General features: G+C 42.4%; 1 protein-coding gene across 5 annotated transcripts in view; it reads right to left on the reverse strand.

Moving 5' to 3' along the window:
- RASGRF2 (Ras protein specific guanine nucleotide releasing factor 2) overlaps positions 1-24,232 on the reverse strand; it is a 220,216-nt gene that overhangs the window by 73,953 nt on the left and 122,031 nt on the right. For 3 of the 5 annotated variants that reach the window (XM_046668414.1, XM_046668412.1, XM_046668416.1), the window contains 4 exons: positions 22,659-22,907; positions 18,993-19,381; positions 11,768-11,896; positions 8,879-8,968 (listed from right to left, as the gene is read on the reverse strand). In XM_046668414.1, the coding sequence (XP_046524370.1) occupies positions 8,879-8,968; positions 11,768-11,896; positions 18,993-19,381; positions 22,659-22,907 (857 nt within the window). The remainder of the gene's footprint in view (positions 1-8,878; positions 8,969-11,767; positions 11,897-18,992; positions 19,382-22,658; positions 22,908-24,232) is intronic. The other 2 variants (XM_046668415.1, XM_046668413.1) reach the window with 1 other exon arrangement.

Here is a 24,232-nt window from a genome sequence, read left to right on the forward strand (position 1 = left end):
GTCAGTTCTTAGGAGAGGTGATGGCTCATATTTATCATTATCTTTCCACAGTACCTGGTATGGCACGGGGTGCACGCAGAAAGACCTATATAACTAAATGAAGATTAAACAAAATCAAATAGACTTCTGCATCATTTAATCCAAAGAGTGGGAAAGAATAATACTTTTAACTTGGGCAGAGATTTCTGAATCTCAAAATCAAGTTCTCTGATGAACAATCGGATTTAGACTTGGTGTTTAAAATTCTAAGCAGCGGACATTTCTAGAAGCCTTTCCAACAGTTGGGTAGCAAGGTCAGTGGCAGCCAGACTTGCCACCCTCTCCCACTCCCCAAAATTTCTTTGGAATCTCCACTCCTCCATAACCTCTCCCTTGACATTATCTGCCCAGTTTCTAATCACAACATTTCAAGAGCCAAGTTTTCAGTCGTCAAATCACAAAGTCAGTATAGAGGGAATATAAACCACCTACCAATGAGGAATCTACTAACTTCTTTAGAGCTTTGTCTTTGACTTCTAAATGCCTCACAGTTCCAAGAGACTAGCTTTTCTGCAAAGCGGCCTCAAACTGGGACGGTGCAAGCCCCTGGGTAGCTGAGATGTAGGGTGGGTGCAATGTGTCACACAGGTCAGCTTCAATCTTATCTTAAAATGCTAATTACAATTTTAAATTCAGCACTACAGACATACAATAGCTACACAGGGAGGCTCCTCTCAGTTTGCAGAAGAGAGTAGAGCCATTAAGTTCCTTCCTATTGCTAAGCAACAGTTGTGTTAAAATCAAATTGCTCTCAGCTCTCAAACAGCAGAAAAATCATTCTATTCAATTCAGAGGACTACCGGTGAAGGGAGAAGAGAGACACCGTTCAGAGATCTTCAAATACAAGGTAGGTTTAAGCTACATCTTAATCTTAGATCTATTCTCTCAATTTCAAAATATTTGATAGGGAAAAAGCCCAGGGTGCTCTGTCCCATGGGGAACAGGCTAGACATGCTTCTCTTTCCAAAATGAAAATATGCTCCTTAAATTCAATTTGATTATCAATAATTTGGCCAAGGCTTACTGGCTCTCACGACACCACTTATAGTAGTTTTCTATCGCTGCATAAGAAATTACCCTAAAACTTGGAGACTTAAAACCACAAACATTTCTTATCTCACAGTTTCTTCAGGACAGGATTTTAGAAGTGGCTCAGCTGGGTGGCTCCAGCTCAGGGTTTTTCAGGAGGTTGCAGTCCAAATGTCCACCAGGGCTGCAGTCACCTGAAGCCTCAACTGGGGCTGGAGGATCCACTTCCGATTCACTCACAAGGCTGTTGGGAGGAAGTCTGCTTCCTAGTTTCTTGCTGGCCTCATGGGCCTCTCTTCATGACATGGAAGCTTGTTTCCCCCAGAACAAATGATCCAAGAGAGAGACTGACCAAGAGGGAGGCCACTGTGCCTTTTGATGATCTAGGCTCCAAAGTCACACATGACCACTTCGGCTTTATTTTATTTGTTAGAAGCAAGTTACTAAGTCCTGCCCACACCAAAAGGAAGGGAAATTAAGCTCCAGCTTTTGTGGGTTCTTTTTGAGGAAGACTGGCCCTGAGCTAACATCTGTGCCCATCTTCCTCTACTTTATATGTGGGACCCCTGCCACAGCATGTCTTGCTAAGCAGTGCGTGATCCGTGTTGGGGATCCAAACCAGCGAACCCCAGGACGCCAAAGCGGAATGCATGAGCCTAACCGCTATGTCATGGGGCCAGCCCAAGCTCCACCTCTTGAAGGGAAGAGTACGAAAGAATCTGTGGGCATATTTTTGAAACCACCAGATCACCCAACAGAAATGTTCATGTACTTCTCAAACAAAATGGCAGCACTTCAGAAACCCACAGAAGTTGTTCCAGCTCTGCCCTATATACGTAAGGCATGGGGTGGGACTGGTAATAGATCCTGTGGGCCCTCTCTTCACTTATTTTTTTAAACATCAATTGCCCATCGGGCCAAGGTAATAAAGTACTGGCGAAATCCAAGCAAGTAGGGTAGTGGTTAGAAGAAGACTCCAGAGCCAGATGACGGGACTCTTACTACCTATGTGACCTCAAAGGATTTACCTAACTCTTTATATCTCAGTTTCCTCTGTTGGAAAGTGAGTATAATTATAGTAACTACTTCACATATCAGTTAACAAATGCGAAGCCTAGAATAGTGCGTGGTGTGTAGTATATCCTATAGAATTATGCAACTATTGTTGTGGTTCTTGTCATGCTGATAATAAGTGTAACCACTCACTCAATTTGTATACAGAAATGCCCAACAGGCAGCATAGGATAGGGGTGTCCAAGATGTGAGTTTGACTTTGGGAGGCCCTCTGAAAATGCTACCCACAATTATAATGCACTCACAGTCAATAAAACAGGCTAATGACATGTTTTCAAGTTCTTCCCAGCACTTGTGAAGCCATAGGCTACAAATGTTGGTAAGAGAAACCACCTGTACCAGGTGCTGTCTGGTTGCATAGACAAGGAACACCCAGGGCATTTGTTCTAAGGGGCTAGTTTCCCGGCAGATGAAAAGCTCATTCCTCCCTTCCTATGGACTTTAGAAGTTTTAAGTCTCAGTTTACCTGGCTGAGTTGCATCACTGACCACACAAAAGCAGTTCATTTCTTCAAATTACTTCAACTATCATACTTAATCTCTGACATACTACTTTGACAGATTATCTCATCCTTTCAAATGTATGGAGCTGATGCAATGTTACATAATCACAACATTGTCATTGACTATTTCTCCCAATGGAAAATTCACTGAGAAATTTCATTTTTCTTTACATATTGCTGAGGCCATCTACTATTCCTAAGTTTTCAGAGTAATGATTTTCAGTTTTTTGTAGTGTTGATATGCTTATTATTGTTTATTTTTCTTATTGCATTTATTATAAAAATAACCAAAAAGTCCAAGAAACCAGAACATTTTTTAGTCTCATGGGATGATTATTTGGTTTTATGATTACTCGGAGTCATGATTAGATAGCGAGGGTTTTACTTTTTGAAGCAAATGTGGGATTGGGGGTCATATCAGGGCCCAGAAAGCAGCGATTGAGAGGTGGACAGACCTGAGCCTCATTCTCAGTAACTGAGAACCCGGGCGCTCCACCACTATGGGTCTCACGCTTGATTCAGAATCCATAAAATAAGATGGAGAAATATGGTCCCCACTGTCCCTTCCACGGTAAGGGGTGACAATGAAGAATCCTCTAGATCTCTGAGATAAGATTACCCTGTGAAAGCAGTGGCCCAGTCACAGTGGACAAGAAGAGATGGCCTTTCTGTCAAACAGCCCAGCAGAAGGAATAGGAAATCAGGAGAGGGGAACCACTGAGGAGATTCAAGGGTCCATCGCTAGGATTTAGGTATGTCTCAGGAAATCTTATCTGTGTCAGCCTACACTCCAGCTGTAAATGATTATAGAAATCTGAGGTCACATACTGGTGGCTCACAGCCAAATGTGGTCCACAGAAGTATTTTGTTTGCCGTGGACAGTATTTTTTAAAGAGTATGAATTCCCTTCCAATATTTCAAAAAAGGATATTTCACATAAATATCCAGACTCCTGGTTTTTCTTAAAAAAAAGAAAAGAAAGAAAACAGATCTGACGCCCTGGTCTGTATTCTGTCACGACAGAAATGAGCAGTTCTGCCCTGTCTACACATGGTATCAGCTTGCCAGCCCCCACTTTGGTTACCTGCCTGGCCCTGAAATGGGTGACCTGTAATGCAATCAGGTAGCCATTAAGCAATGTGAGTGGATTAAAGAAGTGAACAGGCACAATCAACTGTATTGGACGTTTGCCGAGGAGCGACAGCAAGAGAGAATATCTGCATGGAGCCCAGAAAAGGGCAGCACAAAGAAGAGAACTTGGCAGTACAACATGGTCAGGAAAGAGGGTGCCCAGGCCAGCAGAAACAGGATCTGGGTCTGCTTGGAAGGCATAGGAAAGACAATGATGAAAAGAGAAGTTTCCAAGGGCTCTACCTTGCTGGGAGGCATCCTCCCAGGAAGAGAATGCAAGAACCACCTGCCATGAGCCACTTTGCAGGCTCACACCAGTGAAAGATGTAACTTCTTAGCTCCAAAGTTCGAATTCCTGGCAGTGTGTGTGTGTTTAAAAATAAGACTTGGAATCATTAATTTAAATTTGGTTTGCCAAAGCTCTTTATTTTTAATTAATAATAGTGATAATAATGATTTTATTTAAAGACATAAATTAGATACAGTCTGGCCCCAAAACTTCAACTAGCTATCTTTGATGGAATAATGAAAAAATGTCTTTAAACATTTTGAAAGAGAAAATAGGAAATATGTCCCAAACAAGGATACTTCCAATTGGGAAAAAAAAAAAAAAACCCCAACAAAAAAAGAGTCAGACATTTAGCAATAAATGCAGCAAAACAAATGCAAGACTTCATATGCTGGAAAACATGAAACATTGCTGGGAGAAGTGAGAACTGGTCTAAACAAACGAAGAGGCAGTCCGTGTTCAGAGACGGAAGGACTGAATATTGTTTAGATGGGCAATCCTCCCCAAACTGACCGATGGAATCAATAGAATCACTAAAAAATTCCACCAAGCGAGGCCTCCCTTTTCAGCCCGGGAAGAGTACCATTGTGAAAGATGCCCAGAGCCTTCTCCACAGCAAAGGTCTACTCTCCAGGGAAAAAGGCTGCCCGAGCCTTACCCAGCTCAGGGAAAGGCATCCCCCTCACTCCAGCCCCCTCTAGCCTCTCTGTCTTACTTAAGGAGAAAATGACATAGTCTACAGGAGTCAGAGCTCCAAGGAAATAAATTGGGAATGCTGCAACCAAAGAAGGAACAGACACCTCCTCCATCTAGTCCAGTGGTTTCTCAACGTGGCTCCACATTAGCGTCACCTGGGGAACGTGAAAAAATCCTTACGCCCAGGATGAACTCAGATCAATCAAGTCAGAAGCTCTGGGGGTGGAACCAGGTATCAGTATTTTTAAAAAGGGGTCCAAGCCCAATTCACAGCAAGCTCAGATCTACTATTGACTACACAGGCCTGAGTCATATGACAGAAGAGAAAACAGATTATGAATTATCTACTTTAGAAGTACCAAGTAATCACCAATAAAGAACCCACTGTTTCTGTAAACGATTGTAACAGTGCCATTAATCTTCCTATAAGTGCATTCAACCATTCCTCTACTTTGTTAATTTACTTTGACTTGCATAGAATAGGAAAACATATAATCTGCTCACAGATAATCAAGAGTTGCTTGTAGTACCCCCGCTGCCATTATTTCTACTCCCATAAAAATAACCCACCTCACACTTTCATATTTCATTTTAGATCATTTCGTAAACTCTATAATTAATCCCAGAGCTTCAGGTCTATAGTAAGTACCATGATGTGCCCTGATATGAGTATTCACTGGATTTGCATTTCTATTCATATCATAACTGTATCAGACCTGCACCTGCAGATTTCCTGTATCAGCAGCCATCTGAAATGCACACATTTTAACTTCTACTTTAATGATGAACTAAATTTGAGCAGATGTTCGAAAATACATTACCACCAGTGTGGTGGCACACCAGACCCCATCAATGTCCTCTGTCTCAGTCTTGTAGAGAGTTTTAAGTCCCACCACAGAGAAGGGGACTTGTCTGACTAATTGATGATCAGTGGTCCCATCCCCACCCCAACTCCCCAGTGAACAAAATTTCCTAAAGCTGCTGCGATTCCAAGAATGACCTGGATTAGACCCGTAAGCAGATTTACCAGGAAGCCAATGAAGCTTAGGCTTCAGGGCCTCTCAGTGTGCACAGGCCTCTTCTAAAGCCCCGGGAGCCGCCTAAAGGTGTGTATTTGTAATTTCATATTCTCTTCCTTACGCAAACTGTGTAAGGGTTAGGCCCCACAAATTCTGGATCCATCCATAAGTGGGCCTAATGTAACTTGGCTGCCAATCAGAAGGCAAACACTATAGAAACTGTTAAATCATCATCATGTGAAGTTAACAAGAATGACTTTAGTGTTGCAATCATACCCACAGAATCAGGCTTTTCTTTCTGTGCAACAGAGACACTATTGCTGATCTACAAGCAAAGGGGGCATGATGTGGCAGGAAGAGACTGATCCATCTTTGGAAAGGGCAGGCTTTGGGTCCTAAGAGAAATCAGGGAGGAAAACCCAGGCTTTTCCAGTGTGTGTAGACATTATGTAGGCTCAGACCCCAGGGGAAGGGCTGGTGACCCCGAGCAGATCCCAGGCCACTTTTGACAAATAAAGTCAGCTTGCTCTGCCTTCGGGGCCAGGCATGGGCATCTTGCCTGGCCTCTTTACAAACAAAATTTCCTGTCCACTCTCTTGCTAAATTTGAAATTGCTTCTAATGAAGTAAGAAAGCCTTCCAAGCAATAATTAAAGAGAAATGGCTTAACATGCAAATAGCTGGAGTGAACATTTGAAAGCGCATCAGTAACTGACAGTTTCTAACCCAGAGTTGCCAGACTCCTGTGTATTTTGATGGGGACAGAGGTGGGGATGGGGAGGTGGGAGAGGATTAAAGCAAGAGGGAGCCCCAGGAGGAGCCTTAACCATGGACAGCCACTCTGCAGACAGCATGGCATGGCCCAGCGGTCCCTTGTTTCCTGCTATGGGCCAGGACACAGCAGAGTCGCACTGCCAGGGGGGCCCATACTGCAGCTGTACAAGCAGAGAGGAAGCCTGCAAAGACTGCTGCAAGCATGAGCTGTGTGCACCTGTTTATACAACCTTCCCTCCTGCTCTCTTCAGGTCTTAGGGTGCGTTCAGGTCAGTGACTCCTGATTCAAAGAGGGGATATAAAGTTCGGTTTGAGAGTGAACCATTATCTAGCACTCCCTTCCTGTGACGTCCTGTCCATCTGGGTCCAGCCCTTCCCGGGGCAGCAACGTGCTCTCCCTGGCTAGCCAATGAGTCCACATGATCTTAGCACTTCCGTTTCTGTTCCGAATCCACCTTCCTCAGCCACCTATGAACCGGAGCTCTTCTGCCAAGCTCTCCCAAGCAGGTGTAATCCCTCAGGGCCAGCTGCCCTGAGCAGCTGAGCCCCAGGAATGTACTGGTCCCAGCTTCAAAAGAGACCCCTTTTCTTAGCACCATTAGCCACTGAAATTGACCCATGTGAGACTTGCTGCCTTTACAGCAGGGCCACAGACACTGCCAAATCCATTCTTTATTTCTAAAATTGAAACGTATGGCTCCAGATCACATTATAGGCAACATCAACAGCACTGTCATAAAAAAGTAGGCTCAGGCCCCCCTGCACCTAGCAACACTGGCGGTGGTCAGCCAGCAGGCCGCCCTCCTTAGCCGGCTCCCTAAAGAGAGCTTTCTTCCTCAGGCTATTTCAGCTGCAGGCAGGAAGCAGGAAGAAAGGCAGCAGTGTTCAGTGAGGAAGATTTGGCTGTTTTGGTTATTTTATCCTCTGGTCCGTCACGCATGGACAAGCCAAAGTGAGAAAGCCATTCCCTGAAGCTCATTAGAACTTTGCCGCGCTCTCACAGGAGAAAAAGGACCCTCCCCTAGCCGGCCTCCAGCCAATGGGGAACTGGGCTCATCCTGAATTAACCCAAAAACTACTTTCCCTCACAAACCATATTTAAATTATGAAACCTGCAAGGAAGCTCTGTATTTCACTTTTTCCAAAGACAGAACAGCTTGTGATAAGAACAGACGGGAGAGGGTCTTCATGAAGTCACAGTTGGCAACCAGCTCTGCTGGGAGTGTGGTAAAGACTCCTTTATCGTTTCAGCAAAGAAAGGTTCACTATTGTGGAATGTAGTCCACAACAGAAGGCAACCGGATGGACAAGACATCAATATTGTCACCATTATAGGCTGTTTTGTCTTATGCTGATGGGTCTTTTGGGAATATTTGGGGCAGAAAACACCCCAATTTGCCTGACCACATCTAATGCAGTGTGTGTGGCAAAACACTGAAGCAGCATGTGGCCAATCAGCAAAGATTTCCATTCAGACGGGATACATATAATTACCATGGTAGTTCATATTCATTACAGAACTTCTCTCTGTTCTGACTTCAATGTAGAAAGAATTCACATAGATACTACCTACTAGTTACCTTTGTTGAATATAGGTTCTCAGGCTTTGGAAATGGACTCCTTTGTGGTATGCAAACAATGGCTAATGAACAAAATACACCGTCACTCGTGGTTCTGCAAAGGATGATGATCGGCACCCACAGGGTTAGCTTAGGTGAAGGCACAGCAACAAGGCTGTTTAAACCAGGTATTGCTTTATTTTAACATAACGTCCTCCGTGCACATGAGAGAAGAGGACAGAGATAACGAACATGATTTTCATCTATTAAAATACTGTGCTTTTATTTTAAGTACTTCTTCTTTACCCTGAAAATTAACTGACAGCAACTCAGAAAGCATCGTGGAGCTACTGGAAATGAGTTATGAGTTAGCTAAACCAATAGTTTCCTCCTCCCTCCCCACTCCACGACCTTCCCTCCCACCTCGAATTTGCTTTTAGCATTGTACTCAATTAAAAGGGAAACACGTGTTCTCAGTAATTTGGCTAAAAAGGTGATAGAACTCCATTAAAACAACACAGGAGAAATAACACATCCTTCTCTGATCCAGAAGTTCTCAAAAGTGTCACCCACAGACGAGCTGTGTGAGACTCACCTGAAGGGGCTTATTTAAAAGTGTCTCACCCAGACACACTGACTGAGGATGGGAGCTGGGAATGTGCATTCCTAATAAGCCTCCCAGTGTATCCTCGAGACCCTGGCAGGCAAGGCCCACTGACTTCATAGAAGTTGCCATGTGTTCATACTTGCTGCTCATCCCTACTCACCCGGTGGACTCCCGTGTCCTGCTGCAGCCGTGGCGATTGCAAAAGCAGAAGCAGGCGAAACAGAGCAGTGGGAGTTGTCAGTCGTCTGTCCTGGTTATTTAAAAAGAATGGAAATGGCACGGTGAGGCAGATAGATAATATCCTGTGATGGAAATTCTCATTTTCACTCCTGCACTGGATGAATGATTGGGCCACATACTCTACAGTTTCCTTGTTAATAGGCAAGTAATAAGATTCTACATCAGCAAGTCCACTCTAGGTATATACCCAAGACAAATGAAAACATATATCCACACAAAAACTTACACATGAATATCTATAGCAGCATTATTCATAATAGCCATTATTCACAATAAACACATTATTTATAGTAGTCAAAAAGTAGAAACAATCAAATGTCCATCAACAGATAAATGGGTAAACCAAAGTGGTATATCCATACAAGAGAATATTATTTAGCCACAAAAAGGAAGGAAGTACTGACACATACTACGCCATGAATGAACCTTGAAAATATTATGCTAAGTGAAAGTCAGTCACAAAAAGTCACATACTATAATGATTTCGTTTATATTAAATGTCCTGAATAGACAAATCCATAGAGACAGAAAATAGATTAGTGGTTGCCAGGGGTTGGGGGGAGATAGGAATGGGGAGGTACAGGGTTTATTTTGGGGGGTGATGAAATGTTCTGGAATGAGATAGTGGTTATAGTTGCCCAACCCTGTGAATGTATAAAAACCACTAAACTATATATTTTAAAAGAGTGAACTATATGGTATGTGAATTATATCTCAACATAAAAAAAAGTCCTAAAATATATTCTAAATCACGTTACTAATAGAATTTTCTTCTCAAAACACCTTTAAAAGTAGGCATGCATTCGAAAATCAAAAGGATGCACCAAGTACCTTTTGCAGTCCCTTCCCTCCTCAGACAGTTTACACATATTTGACAATGCTGATGCACTCTCACTGTGCTTCCTCACTCAGGCTTTAGTGAAAATAGCTCACTGGGATTCTGACCTGAAGGGCTTTTATTAGTTTGACCCTAAAGTTACATAGTCATGTTTAAAATCAATAAATAAGTGGAGAAGCAAAGAGCTGCTTAATATGACAAAGCGCAAAAGCACAGAACAGCTCTACCCTTTCCTTTCAGTAGGAGCCTTAAAACCTTTGTGGAAAAAGGTGGCAAGTAGACAAACAGGCAAAACTTCAGCTCCACCATGTGAAAATATGTGACACTGTCCCCACTCGGATCCTCCATATTATCACAGATTTCTGCTTCCTTCCTATGTTCCTATGTCTCTATGATTTAGTCATATCAAGAAGAAATAAAGGACTTAGCTAATCCACAAACAGGATAAGGATTTCCAAATGATGCTCATGTAAATTTAAAAATTTCATCTAGGAATATAAATATATGGAAAGAGACTATAAAACAGAGCCTTAACAACAGTAACCCAGTGAACAGCATTCCTCTCTTGCTTTGGTAGTTTTGCTTCCATGGGCTTTGGCCTCAAACTCTTCCAGACTATGATGAACTCAAGGGCGTCTGTCCCATGTGGCAATGGTCAAGGAAATGGCCAAGGCCTTGACTGACCAAGGCTCTAAGTATAGTAAAGAGATTAGGCTAATTCCATAGTAGTCCTATAACCAGCCAGCAAAGTCTAGCTTGTCACCTTCATTTAGGAGAATCACCCAAACGTCAGAGTGGCCCATGATTGACCAGGAGTCTGAAATAGTCCACTCCCGAGGGCTAATATCCATTGAGGCACTTCTGACAAGAGCCTGACCCAGGATAGTTTCTTTTGGAGTTGATGGCAATGACAAGAGCTTCCACCATGTGGCTAAGTCTACAAAGGAAATGACCATTTGGAACCATGCACTCAATCTTTTACTAAACTGCCCTATTTGAAGCAGGAAAGTGAGAGTCAAAAAATGTCTTCATATTGGGGGCTGGTGGCCTAGTGGTTAAGTTTGCGTGCTCTGCTTCAGTGGCCCAGGTTCTGTGAGTTCAGATCCCAGGCATGGACCTAGCACTGCTCATCAAGCCATGCTGTGGTGGCATCCCACATAAAATAGAGGAAGATTGGCACAGAGGTTAGCTCAGCACTAATCTTCCTCACACACACACAAAAGTCTACATTTTACTTGGGTTACTTGGGTGAATCTGGTTTCGTAATTGAATAATTTTCCCTTCTGACTTGAAATACTTGGCTTGAGGAGAAAAAAAGGAAGTATCTCAAAAACCACTGTTATTTGGATATATCTATTTGAGCAATGGGGAGATAAAAGATTTCCACATTTTGCTCTGATGGTTTTTCCTCCAATTAGAAGACACTTGGTATGTTCTAAAACAAACTATAGGAGAATGCATTATGATTCTGATAACTATAGAATATATACTGGTTTCTGCTACTAGCAATCATGGTGATGGGGGTCCCATCCAACTAGACTTTATTTTAGGTGAAACAGTGTTCTTAATAAGGTTCCCTCAAAATTTTGGTGTCCCAGATGAGCCTACTTAACACAGACTACACCGGGATTCACAGTAAGGCATCAGAGTCTGGGAACATTTTCGCAAAATCAGCACTGAGATTCTTCAACCACCAGTCACCCTAAGAACAGGCCTCCTGATTCATGTAACTCCACACAAAGTGCAATGTAATGATGGAGTCAATTAAATATCGTTTATACTAATGACATATTCTCTAGTCATTTATTTTTCTACTACTTGGTCCTACAGTAACAATATTTGCTTCCAACTAATTTTCATAACTGAGACTAAAAAATATTTTGAGAATGAAACAGTAAAGCAAACAAAAGATTCAGGAGCTAGAAATCATCTTTCCCTCTTAGATTTCTGAGTCCCTTTCCGAGCTCTCACCTCCAGGCTGGCGATAGCGGAGGTGTCGAGGAGTCGAGGGTGACCTGCTAGGTGAAAGCTCTGCGGCGTCCGCTGCTGGGGAGCCTTCCACTCCTGCTCGGTCCCCTGGTGCAGACTCTAGGACTGCTGCTTTAAAACATCATGCATTTTAACAACCAGGCCATGAATTCAAGAGCTTCTTGTCAGTATCATGCACGGAAACAAAAGTTCATTATGGATAATAAGCATTTCATATTAGTCCATATTTTTAAAGGATTTTAACATGAAATTGAGTCATTCCTACTGGCAGAAGGCTAAGGACACTAAATCTAAATGTGGATCTTCTCTGCCCTGTCTTGCTGACCCTGCTGAGCCTGCCTGATCTTACCCAATCCCCTTCTGTTCAACACAACAGCAGATGTTAACAAGAACCAGGAACATGCAGTGGGTCCTCTGCCCTCCAGAATGTTTCAGCCTTCTTGGAGTGAGGAGAGAGGGACTTTTCCAGATTATAAATCAAAATTGTTCTTTGTGTGGGTTACCCCTTATGCCAACTAAAGTTTGAGTCTCTACACTGTGGCCCCCCCAAGAAGCTCGGGGGACTCCTATGGATCTAGAGCCGTGCTGTCCGAAGGGTAGCACTAGCTGAATGCAGCCAGGTAAATCTAAACTGAAACGAAGTAAAGTTAAATTAATATTTCAGTTCCTCGCTCACACTAGCCACATTTCAAGTGCTCAGTAGTCCCACGTGGCTGGCGGCTACAGAACTGCAGAGCACAGATATACAGCATTTCCATCCTCCCAGAAAGTTCTCCTGGATAGCCCTGATCTAAAGCTACAGATCAGCAAGAGGCCAGCAGAAATTTTTACAATGAACCATTGGGAGATTTTAAGATAATCTGAGTGTCTTCACTGCAGCTAACATCCCATTAATAAAAGAAACATCATTCTAGGGTCACATTTAGGCGATTACCATACCCCTCCCACTGCTTCTTAACCAGGTAAAACTACACCTTTGCATGTGTTCTTTCAAGGAAAAGCACCACAAAAATGTCATAAATTTCCAACAACTCTTCCGTTTGTTTCTCCTTGGGCTTTTCATTAACGGATAAAAGCTGTGTCACCTCTGTTAGTTTTGCATTATCCCTGTCAGCAGAACTATCCTCAACTCAACTCCCTTTGCTAGGCCATTCAAGATTTCACTCAATAAACTTGACAAAATCCCTAATGACTTCATATAAAGCCATTTTTACACTTGCAAGTGATTTACTCCTTTAGAAATATGGCCACAATTCTGGTCTTTTGAAACGCAAAAGGGCCAAGGAAGGGAAATGGTTAGAATCGTTCCTTGAATGACATAATTAGAGCAAAGCTGGCAATGATGCAGAATGCAGACCAAAAAAGTCAGTGCTTAGCTGTTAGTTTTATTATTTTCTAAATAACTCCCTCAAAATTCAGTAATGGAAGGCATCTGCTGTGCAAGAGCAAGCAGAATATCAAATGCACGTCCTTGGTCTGATTCAACCATTCACTCCTCTAAGGCAAATGAGAAAATCATTTAGTCAGCAATTACATTGAACCCAAAAAAACTTCCTGGACAGGCCCCAAATGTCCACTGAAAGAAGAGGAAAGCAAAGAATAACACAGTAAGCAAACAGGCACCTACAGAAAGGAGAAAACATGTCAGCATGGTAGGGGGAAGAAGCATTTCCTTCTGGTATGTTCACTTTCAATCCAGTTCCATGCAAACAGCTTTGTCTGCAGGAGGAGTGGGCAGATGTGGGCTCCAAACAAATGCTAAAATTGGGAGCACTTGCCACCCACAGGCAGGCAATTTTCAAACTAAGAACACAGAAACAGACACTAGTGATGTGGGTTGCACCGCTGTGGCCCAGGTGAACACTGATGAGTGAGGGGCCCAAAAACAGTGAGCTGCCCTATGGCTCTCCTTTCTTGCCTGCCACTGGTTTGATTTTTGTTGAGATCTCACCACTGGGTGGAATCTGGATGTGAGCTGGGCTGATATTTGTGTTTTTTAGAAGAACCCAGGGAAGAAGAAGGTGGGGACTGCCTGGTGGGAAGAAAGTGGGGCACTAGTGAATGTTGAGTGAGCCTGGAACAGATCTTGGGACTGGGTGGGGAGAAATAAACTGCATTATTTTTTTCCCCAGAAGTTCATAGTCTTGCTCATTTTGAGGAATATTTCCTATTTCTCTTCTATTTCTTTTTTCTCTTCTTTATCTTCATGTCATTTGAAGTTCTCTTGCCAGGAAATACATTGTAATTGCAAAGACAATATATTGGACAAAGGTCACTAGCATTTTTCAAAGAGCGTACCCTGAAACTGTCTAGCTAGACGGCAGTGAGAGAGACGCACGGCCTCAGCATGGACCTAATGGGTGACACTGGTGTTGTGTAATGAGGTTGTATGGAGTTGTATCCTGAAAGGAAGAGTAGAAAATGTATAAACTCTTGGCACGGAATTCTTATTTAAGTTTGCTAACTGTTTTAAGTGTTAACATTTTGCAAGACACATGCAAACATCTTTCAAATTAAAGCCAGATCAGTGTCTCCCCTTTCTTTGTGAATTGGAATTTTTAAGACTAGACAGCAGAGTTATACACAGCAGCATTCTTGGCTTCTACAGACATCATGCACACACACACACACACACACACACACACACACTGAACTTGTCAGACTGACGCTGAAGTAAAGTACTTCATCCATGACTTCTCTAGGACTCTTCATGATCAATATTTCCTATATTCCAATGCAAAAAAAAAAAAAAAAAAACCCACACTGTGTATGATTTCCTTGTTTCACCTATTCAGAAAAATGCCAAAGAGCTCCCCAGCCCCCAATATCAATTCTAAGATTTCTACTCATAGTGTTTCCTTTATGAAGATCCACAGGATGAAGTGTTCTCAAGTCTCAGAAGCAAGAAAATATGTGCCTGCACGCCAATCTATTCTTGGCTTCAATATGAATCATGTAATTGATTACATTCAGAGCCAAAATCAGAACGACTCTAGGAACTGCAGAGGACCACACGGTACTCATTCTCTCACCAACCATACCCTTGGCCTCACACAATTTTTCTCCATTGCCTGATTTCCTTATCTATTTTATTTTTAACCCAGGTATACCATGTGCCTCTTGGGACTATCACCTTAAATACTTTTAAGAACAAGATGGGAAGTAAATACATTAAAAAGTAATCAAAAGACAGCTGCAGAAAGGAAGGAGAAATAAAAACAAAAAGAAGAGGCCAAAAACAAAGCGCTAAATGGAAGGACTGTGGGGGCAATCATGGTAAAAATGAGAGATTGAGGAGATGTGTCAGTGGGTGGATGTGACTAAGAAACACAGGGGGCAAAGAAGTTGACATCTCTGGATAGAGGCTAGCTCTGATGGGCTTCATCGAGTGCCATGGGCTCCACGTGAACACGGTCTTGGAAATGCCCCATCCCCCAAAGTGAGAGGAGCTCTGCATTTAACCGTGACCCAGAACCGCAAACTGACATTTCTAATCCGTGAACTAAGTGGATAAACTAACCCTTGACATTCTAACTGCAAATCATTTGTTTTGGGGAAATCCAGTGAGAAACAGAGGCAGTAACCCCTCAACTTTAGCGATTTCTCTAATGTGAGAGACAACCTAATATTTCTGCAACACTGTTATTCATGAGCCCTCTCTGTCTGCGGGCCCTGGTCATAAATGACCGATGCTGCCACAAGACAAGCTCTCTAGCCACACTAGCTGTGTCCACAATGATCTCACCTCTATCCAACATCGGCAATAACAGGTCTTTGTAACTTTTGTCAGTGTCCTTCCCTGGGAGGTTGATCCAGTTCTCATTTATCTTCATCTCTCTGAGTCTAACCTTCTTCCAGCTTACTGCTCCAGGGAAAAAATTACTGATTCTTACCCATAGCCACACCTCTATACTAGACAGTAGGCCCAGCATATTTTAGGACATGGCATTAGATCACTGCTATACACTCTGGGCTTTGAAGACTAGAACAAGGGAAATTGGTGACCATCGTGCAATAATCCATGTGTAACAAGCTAAAGTGGAAGAATTAATTATAGTGATCAACGGGCAGCTTGATTGAGGACCTCTAGAACTATGATATGTATTTCGTCTGTAATGTAGAAAGAAACAGATTTTTCTTTTGCTTCTCTATTAAAGAAAAAAGTCAATATCCATACTACTAGGCTCTAGCCAGACTGAATGCAATCTCTAGGCCATTACAAAAAAGAAGAAAGATTTTCATGTCACACCCATTAGGATGGCCACGATCAAAAGAACAGAAAATAATTAAGTACTGGCAAGGCTGAAGAGAGATTGGAACCCTGTACACTGTTCATGGGAATGTAAAATGGTGTAGCTACTATGGAAAACAGGATGAAGGGTCCTCAAAAAGTTAAAAATAGAACTACTGTATGATCCAGCAGTCCAGCTTCGGAGTATATTTGCATAAGAACTGAAAGCTGGATCTTGAAGAGGTATTTTACACCCATGTACACTGCAGCATTATTCACAATAGCCTAGAGGTGGAAGCAACCCAAATGTATACCAGTGGATGAATGAATAAATAAAATACAGAATATATATAAAATGGCATATCATTCAGCCTTAGAGGGAAATCCCGGCACACGTTACAACATGGACGAGGCTTGAGGCATCATGCTAAGCAAAATGAGCTGGTCACAAAAAGACAAAGACTGTACGATTCCACTTACATGAGGTATCTAAAGTAGTCCAGCTCACAGAAACAGAAAGCAGATGGTGGATGCCAAGGGCTGGGGGCAGGGAGGGAGAAATGAAGAGTTGCTCAATGGGTACAGAATTTCAGTTTTGCAAGAAGAAAACGGTTTGAATATACTTAACACTACTGAACTCTACACTTAAAAACAGTTATGACAGCAAAAAAAGAGGAGGAGGAGGAGGAAGATTTTTTAGGAGAATTAAAAAAAGAGTTTACTTGATGCTAGAAATCTCTAGGAAGATTAGTAACAGGGTCTGCTCTACAGGGCTGCACGTGGCATCATAACTGGAGAAATGCTGTCCCTTCGGAAGCAGTGAGGTCTCCTGCTCTCAGAAATGGCTTTCACCACTGCCGGCTGACATCAGCCCTTGCTCATAAGCTCTCTGCCCATAAGTTCATCCATCTCCAACCCACTTATCCATTCTTCTTGGCTCATGTCAATGACACTTCCCGATTCTGCTCAACCAGACATGATCTCCCCTGCTCTTCACCTTCCAGAGCACTCTGTCTATACCTTGTGCCACCTGCCCTTATAGTTATGTGGTGCCTACCCCACACACCTACAGTATAAGGGGCCAGGGCACTGTCTTGTTTTCCGTTATGGACCCTGTAGCACATCAACCTGCACAGAGAAGAGGGTCATGCAGTGACTCCTGAGCAGACCTTGCTGTGTTCTCATCCCAGCCCTGGGAACAATCAAACCAAAGCCTGGGAGCCACAAACGTCTGACACTAATATGCTTTTTCCTAAAGCTCTCCTAACCCAACACAGCATGAGAAGTCAGACTTATCTCCAAATTTCCCATCTCCTATTTACTACAGTCCAATAAAGTAGGGGAAAGAACTTTCCACCTTCTGGGAAACTCCTGCACTTACTTCCCAGGCTGCCCTGTCCCAGCGGGGAAGTCTGAGACAAGCCTCCCTGAGTCACCCCCTCCGCGGAGGTTCCCGAGCGCTGGATCCAGCCCCAGGTGCACTTGTCAGCTCCTGCGCTGCCTCATTATTCCCGAGAAGAAGCTTCGTGATTCTGCTGCAGCTTGTTGTTCTAATGACTTTTTAATTGTCTTCCCCCTTTCCTCCTCCTTAGTTGCTAACTTGTCAATTTAAAGAATTCCTGATTTAAAAGGGTACTACTTTTGATGATGACAACCCCTCCAGTTAAAATTCCATTAAGTACTTCACTCAGGAAGCTTATTTAAATGATTGGAGCCAGAAAGTACAGGGAAGCTTCAAGCAGGTAGAACAGCAGGGGTCTATGCTTCCATCTGGGTGATCTTCCTTGAAATTTGAGCACTTCGTCTGACTTATTGCCCAATTATTATTATTTATCAGTAAATAAGTTATTATACTGCTTGCTAATTTGGCTGGGAATGCATTTTTATTTTCATCACAGAAACACTGGATTATAAAAGCAACAAGGATCACCTCCTCCAGGCCCTACGTGGTACCAAGCTCAGGAAGGTAAGGTGACATGCCACAGGGCCCTCCATTAGCTTACTGAGTGTTCTGCTCAATTCATTCATTTAACAAAAATTTACCACCTGCCAGGCACTGGCCAAGGCACTGAGGGTACAGAGGTGAACAAGACAGACGAGGCTGCTGATCGCACGAGATTACACGGGGAAAGACTGTGCAGGCAGAGAGACGAGCAAGTGCAAAGCCCTGGGGCAGAAAGGACCAAGGTGTTTCTGAGACAGAAAAAGGAAATCAATGGGACTGCATCCTCGTAGGTGAGGGAGCATGGCAGGAGCAAGGGCTGGAGGGAGAGACAGGATGGAAGCCTCATAGGATCTGAAAGCCTAGGGAGGGAGAACGCGCTTTGTTCTAAGTAGGATGGGAAGTCATTAGAGAATTTAACCAGGAAACCATATGCTCTAATCCACATTTTTAAAAACCATTTTGGCTGTGTCATAGACAATGAACACTGTCTCAGATTTTATTTTTCTCCCTATGTCTCTGTTGTCATTTGCCGTGTTCCTTGGTAACCAAACCGAAGAAGCCACCTCGAGGCTTCCAGGCTGGGTCATCCTGAGCGGGGACGGAGGCTGCTGAGCAGCACAGGTGCTCAGCGCAGACAGTGAGGAGGAGAAGGCTCCGAGGCTCACGCTCACGGATGAGGTGCCCACAGCCTATCTTTACGCAAAGTATCATGCTAGGCTCTTTAGCCAACCAGCCTTAATCAAATTCCACAAAGAACCTTCTAGTAACACCGTTCAGATAACACTATTCTTCCACAGACAACTGACTGCAATCAGCTTTTTCTATAGAAGGCATAAGGACAGCTAACCTTGCTCTCCGTTCCTCAAAGGCTAGAGGAAACTACAGGAATTTTCTCCTCTAACTAAGCCCTTGTGTTCGTTCTACTTTCTATGCAGATGAAGGAAAGTCAAAAGGAAAGGGAACAGGGTTCCAGAGGGTATGACAGGGAAGCAGGTGGCCAGCAAACTCGGGGTTTGGCAGCTGGATAATACCTCTTTGAATACTCCGCTTTAGCTTGTTACACAGGTCCACGCGGGGGTTATCTACATGCTCTTCTACAGATCCCGGGCTTTGTTCTGGAGAAGAAAGGCCTCTGCTAAGATCCAATGGTACTTTACCAGTGTGTGGTGGAGGGGACGCAGCAGGGCTTTGGGTGGTGGTAGGACTGCTGGACGCAGAGGAGGTGGTCAGGTCCAATGCACCTATCCTTGAGTTCAAGGGAGAAGTCAAGGACAGCTTTCTGGCCCTCACGGGGGAGGACGTTCTGGACACAGCCAGTGGTGGTGGGGAAGAGAATTTGCGACACAGGCGTGGGGATTTGCCATCCACCAAATGTTCGCCTCTGTTGTTCTGGCTGGTAGCAAAAAACAATTCCAATGACCTAAAAATAAGAGCAAAGGCTATTAACAAATGCAACCAAGTGAAAGTGACTCCCCCGATGTCATTCAAGAACATGCTCCTTACATTAAAAGGCCACAATATCATCACACTTCTGTTGCTGGATTCCCCTTCATTTGAACGCTACCGCAGCAAGTACACCATGCACTTGCCAAAGAAACACAGACACTTTCTTGTCAATCCTTCCTCCCCCTAGTTTTATTGACAATTGACATACATCACTGAATAAGTTTAAGGCATACAGCATGACAGCTTGATTTACATATATTGTGAAAAGATTACAATAGGTTCAGCTAACATCCGTCTTCTCACATAGATACAATAAAAAGAAAAGAAAAGAAAAAAGGAAAAAAAGTTTTCCCTTGTGATGAGAACTCTTAGGATTTATTCTGTTAAAAACTCTCCTAAATATCATAAAGCAGGGGTAACTATAGTCTTCATGTTGTACATTACATCCCTATTACTTACTTATCTTATAATTGGAAGTTTATACCTTTTTTTTCTTTACAGATTGGCACCTGAGTTAAGATCTCTTGCCAATCTCATTTTTTTCTTTTTTCTTCTTCTCCCCAAAGCCCCCCAGTACACAGTTGTATATTCTAGTTGTAGTTCTTTCTGGCTCTGCTGTGTCAGATGCTGCCTCAGCATGGCTTGATGAGTGGTGCCATGTCTGCGCCCAGGATCCAAACCAGTGAGACCCTGGGCTGCAGAAGCGGAGCGCACGAACTTAACCACTTGGCCACGGGGTTGGCGTGGAAGTTTGTACCTTCTGACCACCTTCTTCCATTTGCCCCTTCTCCCACCCTCCACCTCTGGTAATCAAAAGTCTGATCTATGAGTTTAGGGTTTGTTTTTCTTTTTAGATTCCACATATAAGTGAGATCATACAGTAGTATCTGTCTTTCTCTGTCTGACTTATTTCACTTAGTATAATGCCTTCAAGGTCCATCCATATTGTGGCAAATGGCAGGATTTCCTTCTTCTTTCTGGCTGAATAATATTCCATTGTATATACATACGGTAACTTCTTTATCCATTTATCCATCAGTGGACACTTAGGTTGTTTCCATGTCTTGACTATTGTAAATAATGCTGTTATTAACATGGGGTGCAGATATCTTTTTATGAGTTAGTGTTTTCATTTCTTTTGGATATATTCCCAGAAGTGGAATTGCTAGATAATATGTTACTCTATTTTTAAATTTTTGAGTATCCTCCATACTGTTTTCCATCGTGATTGTACCAATTTACAATCCTACCAACAGTGCACGAGGATTCCCTTTTCTCCACATCCACGCCAGCATGTGTTATCTCTTGTCTTCTGATAATGACCATTCTAACAGGCATCAGGTGATATCTCTTTGTGGTCTTAATTTGCATTTCCCTAATGACTAGTGATGCTAAGTATCTTTTCTCCTACCTGTTGGCCTTTCATATATCCTCTTTAGAGAAATGTCTATTCAGGTCCTTTGCCCATTTTTTCATTGGGTTGTTTTATTGCTATTGAGTTGTATCAGTTCTTTATATATTTTGGATATTAACCCCTTATCAGATAAATGGTTTGCAAATATTTTTTCCCATTCTGTAGGTTGTCTTTCTACTGTGCTCATGGTTTCTTTGCCTGTGCAGAAGGTTTTTAGTTTGATATAGTCTTACTTGTTTATTTTTTATTTTGTTTCTTGTGCTTTGTCGTATCCAAAAACTCATTACCAAGACCCATGTCAAGGAGCTTAATTCCTATGTTTTCTTCTGGGAGTTTCAGGTCTACATTTACGCTTTTAATCCATTTCAAGTTAATTTTTCTGAGTGGTGTAAGATATGGGTCCAGTTTCATTCTTTTACATGTGAATATCCAATTATCCCAGCATTTATTGAAGAGACCATCTTTTCTCCACTGAGTATTCTTGGCTCTCTTGTCAAATATTAGTTGACCATATATGCTTGGGTTTATTTTTGGGCTCTCGATTCTGATTCATTGGTCTATTTGTCTGTTTTTACACCAGCACCATACTGTGCTGATGACTACAGCTTTACAGTATAGCTTGAAATCAGGAAATGTGATACCTTCTGCTTTGTCCTTCTTTCCCAGGATTTCTTTGGATATTTGGGGGTCTTTTGTGGTTCCATATAAATTTTAAAAGTATTTTTTCTACTTCTAAAAAATGCCACTGAAATCTTGATAGGGATTGCATTGAATCTATAGATGGCTTTTGGTAGTACTGACATTTTAACAACATTAATTATTAATCCATGAACATGAGATACCTTTCCATTTATAGGTGTCTTCTTTGATTTCTTTCCTCAATGTCTCTTAGTTTTCAGAGCAGAGATTTTTCATCTCCTTGGTCAAATTTACTCCTAAGTATTTTACTTTTTTGACGCTATTGTAAATGGGATCAATTTCTTCATTTCTTTTTCAGAAATTTCGTTGTTAGTGTATAGAAATGCTATTGGTTTTGTATGTTAATTTTATATCCTACAACTTTACTGAACTGGTTGAGTCTTTAGGATTTTCTATATACAAAATCATGTCATCTGAAAATAGAGACAATTTTACTTCTCTCTTCCCAATTCTCATACCTTTTATCTCTTTTTCTTGCCTGATAGCTCCGGCTAGGACTTCCAGTACTATGCTGAATAGAAGTGGTGGGAGTGCGCACCCTTGTCTTGTTCCTGCTCTTAGAGGAAAAGCTTTCAACCTTTCACCACTGAGTATGATATTAGCTGTGGCTTCTCATCTATAGCCTTTACGATGTTGAGACATGTTCTTTCTACGTCTAATTACACAGGTACTTCTAGGCCTTGTCTAACCCCTTGCTACTAAGCTGTGGTCCAAAGCCCAGTGACACTGATATACTGATATTTCTGGGGAGCTTTTAGAAATGCAGAACTCAGCCTCCATGCCAGACCTAACTGCATCAGTGCCAGCATTTTAACAAGACCCCCAGGTGATTCTCATGCATATTAAAATTTGAAAAGCATAACTTTAAAAAAGGAAATAAATTGAAAACTCTAAAACAATAGAGTTGGCTTCCAAATAATCACAGAGCAAGCAAAGCCCACTGCAAGTCTTCAGAGTTCTCCACTTCTTCCCTCAGGAACAATGCGAGCTCTACTCACCTCCTTCTAGGGGCAGGGCACAGTAAGTTCAAAGGCAAGCCAAAACCCTAAAGGCTGCCCCAGAACTGGGCTGCTCATCTGCATGGAGAACCAGAAACCAGGAGAGCCGTCCTTTCATGACAGGCAAATACCAGGCCTACCTGACGGGGATGGAGGTAAAAGGCCTCTTGTAGATGTCAGAAAGCTTCGCCAGCACCACAGCTGCCGTGGTGAAAATCCGATAGGTGTGCAGAAAGGTGTTGAGGAAATCGATACTAAGAAACCGTAAGTCTGTCAGCCGCTCCAAGAGGCGCTCCACGCTGGCATAACGGATCTGGGGCACTTTGCAGGAGTTGAGTGTTTTACTGAAGCAAATGTCAGTGTCATCCTTATGAAGACGGGCATCAGACCTGTGCACAAACCAGGAACATGAGAACCAAACCGGGATGCGGCTTCTTCTCAGCCACTGAGCATTTTAGTATTTGTAAACACACACTTGGGTCTGGCCTTCCCATTGCATTTGATAAAGGATGCTGTTATGACATATTACATACTATAAGGCAGAGCTATAAAAAGACCAAATATGCCATTATAATTTAGAAAGGTCACAATTAATTGTGGAGATGGTAATAATAATTCATTTCACTCTGTGGATTCCTTGCGTAGGGGAAGAAAAATAATTTGCCCTCTACTTTTCTGAGTTCTTAGCAGAGACCCCTGTAATAAAAGATAGGTTAACAAGAGAAAAGCAAACAGAAGTTTATTGACACGTGTGCTCATATATGCATGGGAGATACTCAAGGAAAATGAGTAACTTCCTGAGGTGGCTTAGCATTCCAGCTTAAATACCATCTTAATAGAGAGAGAGATGTAGGCCTCTTAGGGGAGAGTAAGTGATTTTTAGGAAAGATGAATGGACCTTCAGAAGAATAGATGGGAGGTGCGACAGTTTGTGACAGTCTGTCTGGGTGTGGTATGGACTTCTAGCCTCCTCTCCTGTGATAAGGGTCAATCCTCCCTGGGGAAGAAATTCTAGGGGAAAGGATTGATGACAATTGAGTTCCTTTTGGAGGCTCTGTCTGTAGGCAGACAAGGGACGTTCAGAGAAAGTCCCTCCCACCCCACATTTGCTCCTTTTCAAGAGCCTACAGCTCAGAATAACCAATATACGAAAGGGCCATATTTTGGGGTGGCACATTCTGCTACCCTTCACTTCTCTCTCCAGTTCAATTACATTTTAGTAGGGAAATGAAACCAAAAGCCCTATTTAGGAAAGGTATTGCTTATGCCCTTAAATCAGAATACCAGAAGTGCGCTTAAAAAGTAATGCAGGACATTCTCCTCACACAGAGGAGCGGGCAGGGAGAGACACATACATCACGCTATATCTGTGGTACTTCTTTTTCTCATTTCTAATTTTGTGCGTTTGTTCTTCCCCCTTTTTTCTTGACTAACTGACTAATGGATTATATTATTAGGTATTTCTTCCTCTAGAACTTGCTCTTTATCAAATCTACTGTTTTTCTATATTTTAACCTATTAATGTCTGTTCTTATCTTAATTATTTCCTTCCTACACTTTCCTACAGTTTATTTTGTCATTCTTTTTGTAACTTCTTGAATTGAATACTTAATTCATTTCATTCTTCCTAGCTTATTAATGCATTTAAGGCTATCCATTTTATGAGTCCAGTTTAATCCATAAGTTGTGTGAAACGTTATGTTTTCAATATTCT

Source organism: Equus quagga, chromosome 7 (genome assembly GCF_021613505.1).
Source record: "Equus quagga isolate Etosha38 chromosome 7, UCLA_HA_Equagga_1.0, whole genome shotgun sequence".
Lineage (NCBI taxonomy): Eukaryota > Metazoa > Chordata > Mammalia > Perissodactyla > Equidae > Equus > Equus quagga.